The sequence below is a fragment of the Athene cunicularia genome (genome assembly GCF_003259725.1).
Source record: "Athene cunicularia isolate RWA chromosome 1 unlocalized genomic scaffold, athCun1 chr1_part2, whole genome shotgun sequence".
NCBI classification, from domain to species: Eukaryota; Metazoa; Chordata; class Aves; order Strigiformes; family Strigidae; genus Athene; species Athene cunicularia.
The window spans coordinates 54,844,163-54,863,899 of NW_020799092.1; the positions used below are offsets into that span (position 1 = coordinate 54,844,163).

General features: G+C 36.1%; 1 protein-coding gene across 2 annotated transcripts in view; it reads left to right on the forward strand.

Moving 5' to 3' along the window:
* Positions 1-16,926, forward strand: part of MDFIC (MyoD family inhibitor domain containing) — a 46,268-nt gene extending 29,342 nt beyond the window's left edge. For both annotated transcript variants that reach the window (XM_026868425.1, XM_026868424.1), the window contains exons 3-4: positions 714-989; positions 13,371-16,926. In XM_026868425.1, the coding sequence (XP_026724226.1) occupies positions 714-989; positions 13,371-13,618 (524 nt within the window). In that variant the 3' untranslated portion in view covers positions 13,619-16,926. The remainder of the gene's footprint in view (positions 1-713; positions 990-13,370) is intronic.
* Positions 16,927-19,737: the final 2,811 nt, after the last annotated feature.

The following is a 19,737-nucleotide window of genomic DNA, read 5'->3' on the forward strand; positions in this document are numbered from 1 at the left end:
GCCCATTACAGCCATTTTAAAAATGGTGATTCTGAATTGAGGAATATGTAGCGGGGGGGCTCTGACTTGCCACAGCTGTGCAGTATTTGGATGCATGTTCCACCTAGTTGCTGGGTCACCTCCTCCACAAAACCAGATTTGGTTGGTTTTGTTCTTCCCAGCAATCCATGATCTTTATGAATTAAAGCTCAAAGTGTTGTTAGTTACCTGGATACTCCTATTCTTCTCTAATATACTGGTGTGTGGTGGCTGAGTGTTGAGGGGCCCCTAACATGTCACTCAGGTTATTTTCTGAAGACTGGCAGGTTGGCCAACCTACAGCTTCACATGTGTTACTTCAGTCTGTATCTTCCCTCCCATGCCTTTTTCTCTCATTCTGTTACATTTCTCCCATTCATTTGGCTCCCTTACCTAAGTTTATCTCCGTTTTGCTACTTTTTCTCCCATTCTTGATCTTCTCCTTCAAATTGCTTGCCTTATTCTTTCAGAGCCTTGCAAACCTTCTGTGTAGTGCCAAATGGGGAATCTAGGCCTCATGCACTCATAAGGCACTTTCTGAATGAATATTTTTGATCTGGAAATATGTTTTGCTGTCTTGTTTTGATGAGGGAATGTTAACTTTTCAAGCTATTCTTTCAAGCTATTCTCCAGTCTGGCTTAAAGTTTTTAGTTATGAATTTACAATTTAAATTAACCCTTTCTTTCCTTTTAAGCACAACCTCAACGTTTGCCTCAGCCAAATACTTCATCACTGGAAAGGGGTGAGGAAGAAAGTGACAAAATCCAAAATGGCCATGCAGGTCTGAGGAATGGAAGTGGAATTCACAATGGGATCAAACACGTGCCTGCAGACAGCAGAAAACTTTCGGCTCCTGTTTCAGAAAAAATGCACAGAAAAATTCAGTCCACCTTTTCTGTCAACAGCAACAGCAGCAAGAAGAGTAAAATAAGCTCTGCATTTTCTCAAAAGCCAGGTACTTCACCTGAAGGTAAGCAGAAATTCTTATTAAAAACCCCCAAACTGAATAAAGACTAGCCAAACCCCATTCTCACTAATAATTACACAATCAACTGAAAATAATTGAAGGGCATGACTCATGCTCCCGAAGCAAATAGAAATCATTGCGATAAAACACAAGTTACTTCCCCAAAGCAAAATATTAAGTATTTGAACGAAATTGAAGAAACTGGAGATTTCTTGCTTTCAAACATTTGACCAACACTCTGATAATGTTTTAGTCTCTCTAGTTAGCATTCTGAACTAATAGAAACTCCTGTCAACATTGTCACGTATAAACCAGAAAACCATGTTAAAGCATAATAAATACTTAAATCCAGTAATGGCAGGCTCCATTGAAAATATTCTGATAGTAGATATTCTGACTAGAAATGAGGACTGAACACTAGATAATAAAATTTGGCACAGTGCTTCAATGTTAAACATGCCTCATGCTACATTTGGGCTGTAAATAATTTGCATGAAAAAGCTTCATACTCCCTATGCACAGCTTAAATAAGCAAAAGTAAATAATTTACCTTATGTTTTACCTATGTGTGTGTTTTCACTGCTTGCAATTATGCTAATGGTCCTAGAGTTCTCAAGCCTCTCCTCAATCCGCTGTCTTCCCATTAGCACTAGTATACTCAATGGGCTTTGCTCCTGCCTGTTACAAGGGTGCAGAGGCTCTATAATTTTTATTGGTTTGAGGCAGGTGTGGATGTGACTGGTTGAAAAAAACTTGGAGGGGTGGATACAGACACAGATTCTTAGAGAAATGTGAAACAGTACTGTTCAGTGAAATGGGGAGGATTCTCAGCCTAGATGAAAGGAAGAGGGATCAGAAGGACTGCACGTAGTGGCCTGAATGAAGCCTACTGATGTCAGTGGAGTGATTTCTCTTGACTTCAACTACTTCAGTCAAACATACTCAGTGAATCTGTATAGTAATATCAAGAACAGTTTCACTTGGACTGTGCCAAGGGCTGGTCCTCCTTGCTGTGGTTTATTTTCATATTTATCTTCAAGAACCTACTGTTATTTTTCTGTTGCACTTTTATCTCTTTCTGTTATGTGAAATCCAGTTCACACTCCAGCCTGATATTTTTCTTATATATTGTTCCTTTGTGCAGTATCAAAAAACTAAATCGAGAGACCTAGATCTCTTCATATGACTGGTGCAAAGCTCAGGCATCTGAATTTAAGAAATTCAACCTCTTAAAAAAAATGAAAGGGTTCTAAAGAGATGGTGCCTGCCTTGTTCATGCACCTTTACAATTGTTTATGGCAAACATTCATTTTTACTTCTAAAATTATATTGTAGTTTTTTGTAGAATATGGATAATTCTGTTGTCACACTGTCTAACTTACATATTTTCAAAGTTCAGAAATACAGGGTGATCCTTACTATCACATGTCGTTTCTTGAGTCATATATATTATTCATTATATATATTCAGTATACACATCTAACCTTGTAATGTTCTCATTTTGAATATGGGAATTTGGATAAGTGCTCTGAATAGCTTTACCCACACTGCTGATGTCTTCTGCTCTGTTTTCTGTTAACCAGTCTGGGTGAAACACAAGTTTTATTGTGGAATGATTGAAGTATATCTAGGTTATTGTGGTATACCTACAAGGGAATATTTGTTTTTAAAAATAATTTTATATTTTTGAAATTTATTTTGCTTTACAGTTCTCTGGTAGACATATTTAATATTTGTGTCTACTCAGCTTCATGCACACGTATACAAGTCTTATGACAGTTTCTTCAGCATTTCAGTAATTTACCCCATGGGGCTGCATAGGGGAACTATAGGCTATACATAATACTCTAATCAAGTTGTTACCTTGCAGGAATTATCAATATATACTTAAGTTGTTCTATCATCCCTTAGTGTTTTTATAAGATGCAGAATCAGACACACTGGCAATGGTCAGTTGAAATATCTAAAATAACACAAAGAAGAGATCACTATATCTCTATTACAGCTCTGGCACCCCTCAGTGCAAGGACATGGACCTGTTGGAGTGGGTCCAGAGGAGGGCCACAAAGATGATGAGGGGGCTGGAGCAGCTCCTGTATGAGGACAGGCTGAGAGAGTTGGGATTGCTCATCCTAGAGGAGAGGAGGGGAGTGGAGGGGGCAAGCTCTGGGGAGATCTTATAGGGGCCTTCCAGTGCTTAAAGGGAACTTATGGGAAAGATGGGGAGGGAGTTTTTATCAGGGAATGTAGTGATAGAATGAGGGGTAATGGCTTTAATCTGAAAGAGGTGAGATTTAGAATAGGTATGAGGAAGAAGTTCTTCACTGTGAGGGTGGTGAGGCACTGGCACAGGTTGCCCAGAGAAGCTGTGGCTGCCCCCTCCCTGGCAGTGTTCAAGGCCAGGCTGGACGGGGCTGTGAGCAACCTGATCCAGTGGAAGGTGTCCCTGCCCATGGCAGGAGGGTGGAACTAAATGATCTTTAAGGTCCCTTCTAACCCAAACCATTCGATTCTATGATTTAAGGAAAAAATGATTTATCCATAACTTAAAATTAATTGTGTTTATTAATTTAAGAAATGTTAACTCCTTATGACTACTTCTGGAAGGCTACACTTTAAAAACTTGATGTAATTAGCCAGGTTATTGTTCAAAGGAGTTTAATTGCATTTAAACCAGCAATATATATACTTGATGAATACATCTAACTATATAAAGCCAGAAGAATACATTAGTAAGCCTTGTGAGTGAGAATTGAATAGACACTTTCAAAATGGTATACAGAAATTAATTTTAACCAACTTCTACAGCTTCTTTGTATTATGAATCATATTTTTGTGGGCAAAGAGGCATTTTTGTGAGCAGTTGTATCTTCTGATTCAGTGGCATTTCTGTAGAAACTATTGAAAAGGTTTACAGGAAGATGGAAAAGATAGGAAATAGTTGGAAATTATTTACAACATTGCTTGACTACTTGGCTTTGCTTTAACTTGTACTATATTAACCTCATAAGCCATTGGTTACTGCTGAAAAGCTGCTGGGTTTAACTTTACTTGAAGGTATGCCTTTGTGTTTGTGCACATCTATACAGTAATAATCTAACTTGTATGCAGTTTCTTACGCACCCTTATGAAGAAAGAGACAAATTATATTAATTTTTGTACTGTGAGTATTGCATAATCAATCATCTGAATTAACTCAGCTACTTCAATTTATTATATCATCCAGATAATTGTAGTAGAAATAAATACAGGTAAACTCATATGCTTTCAGATATTCCAGTTCACTTTAATTTTGCTATTCCTTATGGAAAACCTTGGAGTTTATAATCTAATTTATAGCTTTCTTTTTTGTTTTTAAACCTGAAAATATATGCCAATGTATTTTTACTTTATCTGCCTTGTCTTCCACTATGAGTGCTCAGCTCTATTGCCAGTCAGGAGAATAACTGGTTTTAAGTGAAGCAAAGTGGCCAGAGAAAATAAATAGATTATGTCCTCAGAAGGAAGAAAAGTGAAAATTCTTGTCATCAAGCTGCATTCAGACTATAGAAAAGAGAAAATATTTTTCACTTTTTCTTATTTCCTCCCAAAAGCTGCATTCTTGTTTCTTCTTAAAGATGTGAACATTTCTGGAGCACCACACCTATTTGTAATGCCAAATAAGTGCTGATCTGATAGATATTTTGCTTTAGAACATCTTATCTATTGACAGAACAGAAAAGTAGTGCTGGAGGTGGGATAGAATCAAGAAACTTTCAGGTTTGCCACCCATTCTGCACCAGAGAATATTTGGGTTCATGCTTACTTAAAAGGTTAGTAAATGAAGCATACTGCTTCATATACTACAGACTTTAGTATATATACCAGAAAGCTAAATGAAGTCCAGTATTATTTTACTCAGAATAGCACATCTTCCCATGAAGGTTAGTACTGCTCCTGTTAGTATCCAAAGTACTGGACAGCCCTAATGCAAGCTATAAAGCCCCCCAGTCCCCCACCCCACCAAAATCCGCCCCCCCATATTTAACAACTCTTTTATTGATTGTTCCAGCTGTAAACTCCATTTGTGCTGTAGGTCACATCTTGTGAGTTTTTGGAATTTAAATTTTATTGGAAGTACTTAAAAAGTAACAGACATTTTGGTAGTAGTAGTATAAAAGCTTTAAAAACTGCCTTTTAAAATGAGCTTGTAGTGTATGGAGACACGTCAGCATTCCAGAATATGCTGTTTAGAAACTCTTTCACATCCAGTGAGGCTTAGGAGGGTGTGAGTGCACTCACCAGCTCTGCTCTTCCTCTGCATCTATTATTAATCCATATTGTCCCTGAAGAAATCTTACTCAGCTCCGTGACTTACACTACAAAAAAAGCCAAAGGAATTATGAAATAGTAGGAATGTCTCTCTTAAAAAGCAGTTTTAAAACACTATTTCAGTTCTAAAGATTTTTCAGGAGGACTGGATAGGTTTCAGTGCATACTGGGATTAAAAGATTTTGTTTTAATTCAAATAAATTTTAATAATATTTTAAATTATTGATGTCAGAGGTGTCACGGTTCTTCTAAAACTCTGGTATGTAAACCACTAGCAAAGAGAATTGTCACTCTCTTGCACCTGTTATGTGTAGTGCAGAGAAATATCCTGGAAACCTGAAAAAGCAATTGTAAATGAGTAAAAAGAAGGCAGTCTAGTTGCTGTGTTTGGAAGCAGTGGTGCCTTTCCAAAGAAACTTAAAGAGGAGAGGTGGTCTAAATGAGGTAACAATGAGTCAGCTGAACACTAAATCTAGATGTTAAGAAATGAAGAAAAATGGGTAACTGAATTACATACGTATGTGTATCAGAGTAGTGGACAGTAAGTAATAATGACATATGCAGAGTTGGTAGAGGAAAGGGAACAAGAAGCTGGGCAGTGGGAGGAATGGAAGAGGTAAGAGGGTGGAGGGGACAAAATGAAGTAGGCACTAATTCCTTTGTAAAAGCCAAACCAAATTTTCCTACCAAAACCTTATGATGCTTGGATGTTATGCATTTTTTTAAATCAAAGCAATTGTTTATAAAAAGTTTATGGTGGAGAGAGGAAATAATAGGTTTTAAATACAGTTTCGAAATGGAGCTCTTGCTTCTGGTCAGGTTCTTGTGACCTCGCCTGCATTTGTCAGGGTAGTTCCCACAACTCCATTAGCTTGTGATAATTAGAGTTTAGGGTGGTACTTTATGTATTCAAAAGTCTGAGAGCATACACATTTGCTGTATCCATCTGGAAATGGTAGATTGTTAAACTAGGGTGAGCAGATCATGAGCCTACGCTCCTATAAGTACCGTGAGACTTCACTTTATTCCTTCCCAGGGTCTCTAAACCAGAGAGACACTAGAAGGCATCTTCTTTCCAAGGATTCTTTTCAAAGCTAGGTTTTAGGAAGTGTAATAAGGCTAGATGCAGGAGCGAGGTTGTTAAAGAAGTTCTGCATCATGGGGGTGAAACTCTGGGGAAGGACAAGCAATGTAGACTTGCTGCCAGATTTAAGTTACCACTTGTGCTTTTCCCAGAGCAAGGCCTGAAGTAACCTTCCTCAGCCTTCTGGACTGTGTATCTTGTGCTACTGAGCTTAGAGGTGTGGTGAACAATGTAACCCAAGGTATAGGGTTTTTTAAAACCCAGTGTTTAAAATCTAACATTTCAGGGTGCATTTGAATGAGACTTTTTTCCCCTTTCTTTTTAGTATAATGCAACTTCATCTGTTCTAGATGTTGAAATAAGCATGGGGTTGGTGAGCACTATTTAACTCATGCTGCTGACTACATTAATTTATTAGAGTATCCCAAGTGATATTGATGGCTTAACTGAAGACAAAGCAAGTCTACCAAATAGCCTTTGTGTTAAACCAGGGTCTTAAGAACCACTAGGTGCATATACATAGAAAGTAATGAGTAGTTCTCTTAGCAGGGTAGCAGGCCTCTGTTTGAAGTAGGAGCATCTTCCTTTGGTTTAGACAATTCTGTATAAACTGAAAAAATAGTTTTCAAGTCAAAGTCACTTTCCTTTTGGGCATATGATTTTGTATAGAATTTTTAAATTATTATTTTTTTCCTTTTGAGTGCCCCAAGAGCAGCAGTAAATTTTCTTTTATATACTTTTCTGTCATTGGATTGGTATTATTTACTGAAATTTGGTGTGAGTGTGCATTATACCATGAATAGCCTAACACTGCAGAAATATCTGCCAGCCATGTGTCTCTCTCTCTTTTTTTTTTAAAATACATACACTTCTGCAATCTATCCCATAACATTAAGTAGCATTTAGGCAGCTACTTAGATAGTATCCTGAATATTTCTCTACGTGGGACAAAATTTCCATTGTTATCTTTTAGAAATTGTTTCAAAGTGGATTTGTGTCTGAGCACAAATGTCAATAAGGCAGTGGGCAAATAACATTCTCAAATGGTCAAACGTCTGATTTTTAAGAAGGCATTTTTAAGAGTAGCGTGTTCTAAGCATATGTTATATTTTTATTTGCATAGAAGTCTTGGGAGGTGATTTACATGTTATGGAACAGGAGTGGAAAACAGGGCCTGTAATGAAAAAAATATCCATTTTCTAAGCTCGTGGTCTAACTATCACCTAACTAGTCTCAGTATTTGCAGTGATGAGCAGTGGCAATGAAAGCTTTATATTCTAAGGAAGCCTTAGATATTGGAAATTGGCACATTTCTTAGTATATCTGTATGTTTGAACTCATTTTACTCCTGAGGTTATATCTGTATCGAGTTCAGAATATAAGCAGTGTAATTTGCCTGTTCAGGCAACATTTTAATTTCCTTGTTCAACAGAGATGATAGCTTTCTATTTTAAAATGCTGAAGTATTACATATACTATGCTTTGTAACTATTTTCCCCTGTCTAAATAAATGTAGCTCTGTTATCTAGAGATACGTATGCTCCATGTGACATGTTAGTTTGTTCTTTCTGCGTTTCTTATTTTTCCGTGAGTGTTTTCCCGGGTGCAGCAGAGACTGCAGATGAACATTGCAGGAGGGGTGGTGTGATGGTGTGCATGCCACTGCTCAGTCAGTTTATGCCTCATCTTTGGTGCAATGCACACTTTTAAGAAACTTGTGCTGAGGTGGTTTCTCGCCGTCTGGCTGTGACGCTCTGGCTGTGGGCTGTCTCTGTTGCTGGTGCTGCGTGTTGCTCCCCATCGCTGCCGGCCCTGTGCCGCCAGGCTGCGGGACGCCTGTAGCGCCTGCTGGGGCTTCTGTTCAGGGCTCTGCAGGGGCCTGAATAAACCCCCACAGAGGACCTCAGCTGCCACTTTGATTGAGGTTTTGCCCTTTCTGATTCTTGCTGTGAGACAGCAGAGTGCCTGGAGATTTGTTTTGAGTGTCTGAACTCGGTGAATATAGTTAGTAAGAAGCTGACCAAGGTCACCATCCTGTAAGTGAGCTTATTTACCATTGCAGACATGAAAACCTTTTATCATATGTGACCTGCCTGTTTGGTATGAAAGCTTATTGGGTCAGTTTGTGACGTGTTAGTGTCAAATATTACAAAAACATCACAGATCAGCCTGTGTGTGTGTGTTTCTCTGTACATTTTTCAGTTTAACTTCTGCGTCCCTTCCACAGCTTTGATGGTTGATAGTTCCCTTAAAAGTCTGTTTCTTAAGTAGAGCTGCACCTTTTCATAAAAATAAAGAGTAGGTGATAAAAAGAGAAGTTGAAATAAAATAAATACATATTTCAGTATTTAAAAGGAGTTGGATATCAGGGTAATACCTGTATGCAAAGGTTTTAGAAATAAAAAGTGGTGTGAACATGCAAGTGTTTAAAGACATGAACAAAAATTAAAGTTGTTTTATTCTTGATGCTCTTTCCCTTAAATGAGCATAGCTGTTACAAGTGGGATAAGGTATAGAGTGGGGCCTTCTGAGCTTTGAATAACAGTGTGTAAACAGTTTTAAGGGATTTTAGACTATTTCTGTCTGGATATTGTCTGTGTTAACATTTATAACCCAGTTAAAGTAGATATATACATATACTGTATACACTTATAGTTAAATCAGCACAAAGTAGCTGTATGTGTATGTATGATATAAGCAGCAAAAACTTGGATGAGTTGGTTGGGTTTCTGTTTGCCTTGGCATTGTTTAACAGTTTTGATGAAGTTCCCTAACAAATCTGTAACTTTTGGGGATGTGCCAAAGGACTAAGGAAACAGCTTGACTTCCATCGGTATTTAAAAATGCTGCATGGGATGACCCTTTAAAATTCAGGTCTAACTTTCACCCCAGGCAAAATGAAAGGATCATTGAAGAGGAGGTTGGGTGTCTGAAATGTCATCTTTTTTCCACAACTGTGAATTGATCTGATAAAATACACTGTAACTGCCTACAGATCAATCAAGACTGTCATAATTTATGCCATTCAGCATAGCTTTTGGGAGCTTGGGTCATAGTCAACAAACATGGTACTGTGCTTTGGTTAAGTCAAATGCATTTCATAAAGGAACTAAGGCAGATGTACTGTTTGGGGTTTTTTTGGGGTATAAAGTCTACTTCTGTACAGTGTTGGATATCCAACATCCTCACTTTTGTCTACTGCTGCATTTGTAAATGCATAATTTCTCATTTAATTAGAGAAAAGTGTAATAGAAGAATTGAAAAGCAATGGAAATTTGAGACTGTTGTGGTGTAGTGTAGAAGTCCTAAGGAAAAGCTTATCTTCATTAATGTTGGGCTTATATAATGAGACATAGACTAATTTCATCTTTCTTTGTGAAAGTATTTGATGAAAACTTAAATCCCAAGAAACTTGGGAGTTAACTATTTATCAACAGTACTGCATCATGAGCATCAAGGCAGATGGACTTTGGTCCTTGATAAAGGCACACCCCTAATTCTTAATTGCATTAGTATATCTAATGGGAAAAGAAGAATGAGAAAACATCTAATTCTCAAACAAAAATAATGAATGTAAAGAAATGGATCATTTTAATTTAGCATCTCTGTACTGTAATACAGTGTCATAACTGATATTATTATATAATCTCTTTATCGGAAAAGACTAAAATATATTCAGAGTTTCCAGAAAACATGTTGTCAGACATTAAGATTATCACGTTTACTTTTTTCCCCAAATTCTTCCCAAATAATAAATTTAGTTCCAGCAGGATTAGTGCATTCCACTACTCACTCATCTGCAAAATCCATTAGGATCTTGATATGGTAGGGTCAAAGTGTGGAAGTTTAGTCTTTATTCTTAACATGTTAAAATAATTCTGAAATTTAAACTAATCAGTAATTTAAAATAGCCTTTTTGGTCTTGGAAGCAGGAAAGAATTTGTAGAGAGTCTTGTGGAAGCAATGAATGCATTTTAGTGGTCTCCAACATGGTAATGAAAAACCTGAGGTCATCTCTTTTGGAGTGAGTTTTATATAGTATCTTCTTCACAGCTGGATTCCACTGATCATTACACCCTGCAACAGCAACCAAAGAAAGTGGGTTTTAGCTATATTTTTTTTTTTTTCCTGTGGAATTGACAGGTTGCTGTAGGAATGTGGGTACTAGAGAAGGGAGTGTGAGTTTTGTGTAGCATGTAGATTTGTTATTACAAAAAAACCCCACTGTGACTGTATCTTTTCCTTTTCCTTATAATTACAACTGTAGATAAGAAACTAAGAAGTTAAGAAGTAGGAGTCATACATGGAAGAAATGATTCTTCCACCCATTTTATCCAAATGTATCACAGACCTTTAGAGCAAGTTAGAGCAATACATTAGAGCAAGTTAGGTAGGACTAGGTAGCAGCATGCTTTGTCAGGTGTTAAATAATTGCTGCCTGGATAGCTATTAAAAGTCAGTAACAGGAAGAATGTAAAAGCATTTTTATTTCAGGTTCGTCCTTGAAATGTGGATCAAAGTTTATGTTCATTGTACAAATGAGTCATTGCAAGAATGAAGGGAGCAGTAAAAGGTATCTCTATGTTAAGTGTTTGTGTAGGTTAAGTAAAATAGTTATATAAAGATTTTCTGAATGGTGAGTTTTGCCATCCTGAGAGAAGGAGATAAACAGTAGGTAAATAAATCCTTTTAGTATTTCAGTTAATGAAAAAAAGATGGAAAGAAAGACAGGGTTTCCATCATAGCACTAATGGCCAAAATTTCTTTCTATGACTTGGACCATTTTTGATAGTTTTTACCTTTGAAACACCTTTTATTTTTTTTTTTAAATCAACACAGCCTCTTCTTGTAAGCATTGATTCATTATATTTTTAGATTAGGGGGAAAAAAGTTCTTGTGGCTCTAGAAAGTGCTTTCTGAGTGCCATCCCTTTTGTTTAACCTATGAGCCCTGTCTCTTGCCCATCAACAAATATGTACACTATAATTTCTGTGAATTATTATTTCTCTCCCTGCATGATGCAGGGAAGATTTATTTGAGCATCTTATTTTCAATATTGATACACATAAAGTTTTATTGCAGTGTTTTGTTTAAAAAAATTTGTAAGACAAAATTTATTGTGGTATTAGGTTCCTGCAGCTGTGTTTTAAAGATGCAAAATAATAAAAACTTTGGTTCCTCAAATATGAACACTTCTTAGAACTCTTGGCTTCTTTATCTTTTTCTTCCATATTAAAAGAAAATCTGAAAGGAGATTGTACCTGAACAATTTTAAACACCATCTCCATGACAACCAGCTAATTAATCGCTATTGGTCTGGCTTTGGTCCTCGTCAGTGAACTGATACTCCCAGCTTTATTTCACATATCTTCTGGGTTTTCTATGAAGGTCATTTATTTAGCGATAGTATTTCTTTGGGAAAAGCAGCCGTTTAATACAAGTAACATCTTCCTTTAAAAACAGCTCAGTCTTACCTGTGATTCCCTCCCAGTTTGCCTTGCTGAACAGTAGTAGGGAGTTTCTGAGGTGGGTTTTTTTTTTTTCCCTTCTTGTTTTTCCTGATATTTCCATTTTTTTCTTTTCAGCTTAAGCGTTCATTATGCATATCATGACCACAGTGCAGTACAGGTATTACGAAGCTAAGTTTGGATTTTAGTGTAGTAAGTAGGAGAAATCAATCCCCAGCAGTGTGATGTTTTAGAGTGGGCTCAGAGCTCAGGTAGTTGCTTTGCTTCTTGGGACAGATTTGCAGGTCTGAACCTCTGTCGCTACATTGCTGTAAGTGTTTGTGCTTGCTCATGTAAAGTCAATGCTACACTATCCTGAAAAGTTTCTGCAATGTTAGGTACTTTGAGTCAAACAAGATACTTGTCATAATTATTGCATCATCTTTTACATTTACAAATATGTTTAGGAGGCTTAGCAATGTATTACTGTTGCAATTAATGGTGAGCTTTCCCCTGTGATAACCGTTTCCAGCCTGTGAACTGTAAGAACATAATGTCTGTAGATGGTCAAACCAGTTGCCCATATAGCTCAATGTCTTGTTTTTCCTACCAGCCTCTCATAGGAGATACCTGTGATAAACTGTGGGGACAGGGAAAGGATGAGATGGTGCAGGATATTTTCCCCAGAACACTTTCCCAATCTTCAGATGTCTGTGGCTGTGGAATAACTGTTTGAAGTTATTCCATATATTTACTCTTTGGGTGCCATATTTTTGCAGGCAGTCTGTGGGACACCTCAATTATCTCATGTAATTTAGTAGTACTTATGGGAGATGAATATTGATGTTCAGGTGTAGGTATGAACTCTGTTGAAGATTTAAGTAGGAGACTAAAAGGTTTGCCAAGAGATTTGTGTAGAAAAGCAATAGAAAAACCTGTGTTTTGACTGAATGTGTTATATATTGTCGAAAATATGGATATAACTTACTGTTATGCTTGTTTTAAGGTGTGCCTAAAACTATAAAGAAAGCAAAAATGTGGCAACTCCCTTAGTTTTCTTCATAATTGGCAAGTCAACAAAACAGATTCAGAAGTGCAAGATGCACTGGGAGAGACTGGAAATAGTTTTATATAGTTGCTTTCATAAGCTGATTTTAAATTATATTTTTTATTGACTTTGTGGACCTGCTGGAATAAGTTACAATTGAAGATAATAGATACGGATATTTTACATAATAAATTACTGGAGAAGTGGATCCAAGCAGATGTTTAGTACTTGGCATTTGCATGAAGTAGGGAAAGGAAACTTGCACAAAAACCAATACCGAACTGGAGACAAGTTAGGCTGCAAAAATGACCGTGAAAATGGGAAACATGTTCTTTATGGTGTTAGATTATGTCTATTCTGAATCATTGTCTTTCAGCTACTTATTTAACAATGTGATATATTTAGAATAACGTACTAATTATTTCTTCTTTCTTCTTTTTTTGTTTGTTTTGTTTGTTCATACATGACGTGCTACTGAACTGGTATGTATGAAGATTGCTGTGTTCACTGTATCCTGGCTTGCTTGTTCTGTGAATTTCTCACCCTCTGTAACATTGTTTTGGGACAAGCATCCTGTGGCATCTGCACATCGGAGGCCTGCTGCTGTTGCTGTGGGGATGAGATGGGGGATGATTGTAACTGCCCGTGTGATATGGACTGTGGCATAATGGACGCATGTTGTGAATCTTCAGATTGCTTGGAGATCTGCATGGAATGCTGTGGGATCTGCTTCCCATCATGAAATATTTATCCCTTTTTAATAAAACTGGAGAGATTTTCTTTAAATACATTTGAAGAAGGACAAGGTAGGATTTTCATACAACCAACTGGTATTGCACTGTTAATTCTCTCTATATAATTTTTTTTAAAAAAAAGCAATCCTCAGATCTGTATTCTAACACAAATTGTGTAGTTTTGTATGTGAATTTTAAGCTACATTCCAGCTTCCTTTTGACTTTGCAAATGGAAGACTTTATTGAAACCGAATTATAGGCCAGATACCACAGGCTATATGAGGGCAAAATTGCCATTTCAACTGAGTAACAGGTTTTGGTCAGAGAAGAGACTACAGGACAAAGCCTTAAGTATTTGCCTTTACCTACTTTAATTTTAAACATTTCAATTCTGCCATGCATAACATGCCCTTACAGGCATTCTGAAAAGCAAAATCTCTTTATTTCATTTTCTTTGGCTTGAAAGCAACTTTGCTCTATTGTAAACTTCATTCAAAAATCAACATTGGGAATCTACTGTTGGTTTTGCTACAGTGGTCGCATTGGCAATAGTTCTTTTGTTTTGAATATCTCATTGGTGTGAGAGAGATTCCTGGTATTTTCCATTGTCAGTATTGATTCTATGGGAAGATTTGGCAAACTAAAGTCAGTTTAAGTTTTGCCATGGACTACAGTACCAAGATTTTGTTATCAATCAAGACAGAGTAGAAAACTTATATTTTATTGCAATACTAATATTACTTGAAATGCTTCGTTTTAGAAAGAGACTTTGGAAATTTGTGTAGACATGAAATATATCCTTAGACTAAGAGACTTACAAATCTTCAAAATTTGTCTATAAAAGTGAAATTATCAGAAGTTAAGAAGCTAAACCTGTCAGTATTCGTGGCTTTAGAGCCACTGTCATATAACTTACATAATATTTATTTCTTCATAGTGTGAAAAACTTCCACAGAGGATAGCAGGATATAAAACCAAATTAAAACTCACTTGTTGAGGGAATTCTGTCATTGAATGCAAAAAGCAAATGCAAAAAAATTTTGTCTCAGATACGTTTTAAGCATTATTTTAAAATAACTGTGTAAAGAAAGAACATTTTAAAAATTTATGCTTTTCTTTAAAAATAAAGGGATTGGGATTTAAAATGTTTGAAAAATACAGTTAGGATCCAGTGGGCAACTTTATTCCTATTATACCATGAAGGTTTTCTGAGAAATATCTCTCTCTGTCATTGTAATTGTGAAATTAATTTGGTCCAGCACATAAAGAGGTCTATGGAATTCCCAGATTTAAGGAATAATGGTACCCATTTTCTTTACCATCTGCTAGTTTATGTCTGTAGCTCATTAACTTTTCTGTGTAAACCACCTACACATCTTGATCTAACAAACTTTCCTACCTACTTTCCAGATTTCCCATTTGTAGATTGTTGGATATTGTAAATTTAAGCCTTGTTACAGGAGTCATCAATAGCCAATTGTATATTTCTTCTGAGTGAATTGACCATAAATGTCTCTTTCCGCTGTAGTGAATTCAGTTTATGCAAATGTGACAAGCTAAAGATCACAGGATTGTGAAGCTGTCAACAAATGGTCTGATATTAACTAAAGCTTCTCCCTGTGAACACTGACTAGTAGTGCCTACTACTGCAAGTTATCACTGAAGGTAACATAGCCAAATCCTCAACTATACTAGACATTTTGCCTTAACATCTGCAATATTGTGGTCTATTCTGATGCAATGCAGATTTACTCAGAGGGTTTCTTATCTGTTTTTTGATAGTTACTACAAGAATTGATTCTTACCATGTTTTGGGGTTTTTTTTTCCATATATTGGGCCAGATTCAGATCTGTGTTGCATAAACTAAATGCATTTAAGTGCATTTCCATTAATGTCAGAATTTTCCATTGGTTTAGCTCTATCTAGAGAGCACAAAGATATTATGGTAATAGGCAGGCTAATAAGGAATCATATAGTTAAATTGATAAATTCCCTGAGCTCAGAATCAGGCCCATGGGGCTCAATTATGACTCCTAAAAGTCTGAACCACAATGGGAAGGGGGAAGAGGTGCCTTGGTTGAGTGGCAGTGCCTGGAGGCATTTTGCCTTTGTAAGGCATAATGCCTCTGGGGAAATTGGGGGCATCACAGTGAGCACTGGGACTTGATGCACCTTGGAAAAAGTCTAGATAGTGCTTCACCCATTGCAGGTCTATGGTTGACACCATGGTGTTGGGGACATGCTCTCTGGGGCTAGGCAGCACCATGAAATATTCTTCCTCATGTTCTTTTGGTCACGGAGAGGTGAATTATGGCTGTTTCTTGTCTGATTGTGTTGTTGGGACAGGGAAGAGGACTTACAGTCTCTTGTCCTACCCCGATGTCCATGCCCTGCTGGAGAAGTTCCAGTTTTGTGCTCAGAAAACTGCATATTTTCATATCAATCTTTGTGGGAACACTGAATGTTAGTAAAAATTACTTTTACCACAGGATGATATAGTTTTACAAAAAAGAAAATACCAATCTAGGGAGTCCTTTTTCTGTATAAAAGTTTATCTATACAGTTTGCTCTGCACAGACCCTTATTTCTACTTATAGGAACTCAGAGGTTTTTTTGATTTACTGAAATTGTGAAAACCTGGGAAATGTATTTACTATTAAGCATTTACTTCCAGTACTGTTAAAATACAATTAATAATTACAAGAACTTTGTTCATGCATATATGTGTATGTGTACAGACCCTCTCTCATACACATGCACATAAATATGCAGATATATTCTATCTTTTCCCATTTGATTTGTGAAATATTAGGAAGTGAAAATAGTGTTTATTAACCCTCATAGTGATTAGAAGTATCAATATATTACAGACAATTGAAAAAAATTTAAAAATTGTGTGATTTGTTTTACATTTAAATGTAATCTGCTACTGTTTGTCATAGAGATATTAGCACTTTTGTAAAATATATCTTTGTAGCAGAGACTATTAGTATGTAGTTTAAGGAATTCCTTTCTATATTTATATTCTTAAATTCTGTTTTGTAATTTTCACTCTATAGGCAATCTTGTAAGCACCTTGTGTAATTAAAACATGCAGAATTAGAAGGAGTTAAATGTGAAAATATAGTTTAAATAAAATTAAGACATCAGAACTCAACTGTCTATTTTATAATAGTTCTTGTGAATTTGTACAGTGTTTCTGTATGTAGTTCTGCAAACTGGCCCATTTGAAAAAATGGTAACTTGCTATTTGTATTTTATATCAACTGGATGTGCTATTCTCAAACACTATTTTGAAATAAAAGATCTTTATTTTGAAACTTTGGGATATCTTCCTTTTATACTCTTGCCCTGTTACTTTGCTGAATGATAATTTCATGTCTGATTTATCATATTTTTCTGGTACATTTCCTGACGGCCTTGACCTTGGGGTGATTTGCACAGGGGTTGAGCCAGTACATGTGAATTCTTTTACAGGTGGAGCTAAACCAACCCAGGCACTAGAAGCTGTGTTAGAATGAATCTCCAGCAGTAGACAAGTTTGTCATTAAGAGGGGAAATTCATTCCTTAGTGAAATTATGTTAATGGCACGAAATTCTAATAATCATTAAATTTGATCAAAATGAAAATTATTTTAATACATATGCAGCAACAGTCTTCAGTTTACTAAAAACAAGGTGAACAAGTAGTTGATTTGTAGCATTGCAGTAGACATATTAAGGACTAGTGGCCTATGTGGTCTGTGAAACGAAGGCGTACACACAGTACCGCTATTTTAAAGTAAGGTATGTTTTTAAAATCAATTAGTTTAAACACAGATAGACTATTTCAACTGTGATTTAAGCAAAGATTTATTTTCATGTTGGCTTAAGTGTGAACATGCTCATGATACTTTAAAACTGCAGAAACTGCATGTCTACAGTAATTAGCACTATTTTTTCTATGTCCATATTAAATTTATTGAATGTTCTACCATGTCTGTGTATACATAGGCCCTTAGAGGGTCTTAAAAACTCCTGATATGTCTCTTCTGGACGTTGCAGAGGTAAGATGTTAAAACTGACAGAAACTGTGCTTGAATGTCTACCATGAAGTCTTGCCATTGAGACCATTGAGGCCAAAAGAATTGTGTAAGAGAACTAATAAATGCATATACAAATAGCATCATTTGAGACTTATTCTAGGTATTTAGCTAGTATTCTAGATAGTTGTTTCTAGAAACAAATGGCTTCTGTGAAGTATCAGGAACATTTGGGAACTTTAGGATTGAATATTGACTCTATTTCAGTCATAGTACTCATGTTAAGAACTGCTTCTTGAGATTAGTGAATAATTATTTTTATAATCTTCTAAATGAGAAAATTTTCTGAGCTATTCACAGGTTTTTAAAAAATTGTCTCAATGATCACAATATTTGATGTATATTCTCGGAGAGCAGTGCTAATTGTATTGATGTATTTCCAGAGTAAAGCTTTTGTCAGCAGTCTTGTAAGTTTCTGAAAGGCAACAGATATATGATAGAATGAATCATATATCTGAAATCTTACTCTCGGCCCCAAAAATAAATTAAAGATTAGAGAAATATCTCTCTGGTATCTTGTCTGTCTCTCTCTCTTTGTCTATATGTGAGTGTGTACACCATGTGTTGGAAGACTTCAGGTAGTGTTGATTGGTGACAATAGTAGCTCTAGAATCCTACAGGCATTAGTCTTACTTTTTTCCCAACCTTCTAACCCTTCTGTCAATTCTTACTACTTCTAAAGAGAGCAGGGGGACTTTAACTTGATTTTAGCATCAGGATATTGAAAGAAGCTCAATAAAAATAATACCCTGCACCCACTTCCATGATGCACTTGTTCACTCTGCTCAGTATACTCAAATGTGAAGTTGATTGCTTGTACAAAATTGAACCTCTTTATAAGCACTTGCTTATGCTATTTACCATTGATGTGGTGCTAGTGACATAAGAGGCCTTTCTTTTCTTTAGAAGTCTTTGATATGATGGGCTATTTCCACTATAGTTGGAAAGAGAAATTTCTCTAAATTACCATTAGCAAAACAGGCAGATGTTGAGTTGGAGTAGGTGATCTTAATCTCTGTATTTTTTTAGTATATCAGTTCACCTCACTTAATTTAGTAAAACACTACATACAATCCTGCTTGCCTCCTTTATGTATGTATATTATAGCAATTGTTAGTACATTACCATTTAATATTCATAAAAATGGGATGTTAGATGAAAGATTGTATGCTACCTTTTATACCTTATTTTACTAATTTTTATTCTGATATGCATATGCTATTTTAACTGACAAAATACTCCACTATAATTGAGGCTCTTTATATCATCTCAGTAGGGTATGTAATTGGTGCCCAAGCACTATACAATTCCTCTTCAATCAGTGGTGTAGGCTTCTGCAATTTGTCTCATCTCCAAGCTGCACGAAGTGACCACACTGTGAATATGCTGTACTTCAACTTGCCTGTGTTTCACATTACAATCTTTTTCCACAGTGATACCTTTGTTTCTTTAGCTTTATCATAAGGTGATTTGTTTGTTTTTGTTGCTTTTTTTTTTTTTTAATCTTTATTGTTCAAAGACAACAGAAAGGGGTTTTATTATGGAGGTCTAGGACAATACCAAGACGTATGTTATATTGTAAGTTATTTCTTCATCTTTTCTGTGTTCACTGCTATATAAAACTCCTAGTTGAACAGGCTAGTGGAAGTGATATCTTTGGAACTTTGGAATATATCTAAGTAACTGTAGCTCAACAGTGGTTTATATTTGCATATATGCAGTTCAAAATGTATTGATTCTGTCTTGCTGATTGATATAAAGAATCAAAAGTTCTGTCAAGATGGACTCTGCAGAGTCTTGCAAAGTGGCAATCTTCAAAATAGTTCTACTCCAAGAATAATACCAGTACATTAGTTTCATACATTTCACCAGTGGCATATATATCTGCTAGTTTTTAGATTCAGTGCTCCTTTCAGTTACTGAAGACCAATAAGAACAATTTGGAAAAAAAAAATTATTCAACAACATGGGTTTGCTTTCCTCCCTAGGAAATGCAACTCCATTTGTATGTTTCTTCATGGGAGGAGGAGACACCATGATTATA